Consider the following 833-nt stretch of genomic DNA (forward strand, 5'->3'; position numbering starts at 1 on the left):
ATTACAGCAGCAGCAGCAGCAGCAGCAGCAGAAACAGCAGCAGCAGCAGCAGCAACAGCAGCAGCAGCAGCAGCAGAAACAGCAGCAGCAGCAGCAGAAACAGCAGCAGCAGAAACAGCAGCAGCAGTAGATACATAAAGCAGGCATGGTAAATATTAGGGTGTGCTGCTGTTTTCTGTCTCTTTCTCTGTCTCTTTCTCCTTCTTTGTTTCTTTCTCTCTCCTCGTTTCTGTTTCTTTCTTCTTTTCTGTCTCTTTCCTTGTCTCTGTCTGTCTCTTTGTTTCTCCCTTTCTCTTTCTTTATCTCTGTCTGCTTTCTTCTGTATCTTTCTCCTTCTTTGTCTCTGTCTCCTCTGTATCTGCCTCTATCTAACCCCTCTAACCCCTGAACTCTAAACCCTAACCCCTGACCCCTAAACCCTAAACCCTAAACCCTAAACCCTTGATTTTTACCTTCAATAAGAGCTTTAAGTTTAGCGTTTTCTTCTTTGAGTTCCCTGATAAGTTTTTCTGTTGGGTCTTCATTAACAACAGCATTATTTTTGATGGTTTTAGCTCTTTCTGCATATCTGAGTGTGCTGAGTGTCTCCTCATAGTTATCAGCAGAAGGAGACAGTGCACAAATCATGATAGTTTTGCTGCTGCCACCGAGAGCATTCTGCAGCAGCCTGGTGAGCTTGCTGTCTCTATAAGGAATAATTCCGTTTTTATTTTTTCCTGTTGCTTTGTCTGCTAGAGCACTAATTACATTTCCTAATGCAGATAAAGATTTGTTTATTGCGCATCCTTCTTTTAGTCTGTCTCCTGTTGCTCCTGTTTTTGCTGCTTTCTCTG

At 42.9% G+C, this 833-nt stretch overlaps 1 protein-coding gene across 1 annotated transcript in view; it reads right to left on the reverse strand.

Annotated features, from left to right (window-relative positions):
* The window catches only part of EMH_0061760 (kinesin motor domain cointaining protein, putative), a gene marked incomplete at both ends in the record, with an annotated part of 1,564 nt that extends 1,417 nt beyond the window's left edge, over window positions 1–147 (reverse strand). Inside the window, one exon of the mRNA XM_013497961.1 lies at window positions 135–147. Within this exon, the coding sequence (XP_013353415.1) occupies window positions 135–147 (13 nt within the window). The remainder of the gene's footprint in view (window positions 1–134) is intronic.
* Between the last annotated feature and the right edge of the window lie 686 nt (window positions 148–833).

The sequence above is a fragment of the Eimeria mitis genome, genomic scaffold, assembly GCF_000499745.2.
Source record: "Eimeria mitis Houghton genomic scaffold, Emh_scaff3052, whole genome shotgun sequence".
NCBI classification, from domain to species: domain Eukaryota; phylum Apicomplexa; class Conoidasida; order Eucoccidiorida; family Eimeriidae; genus Eimeria; species Eimeria mitis.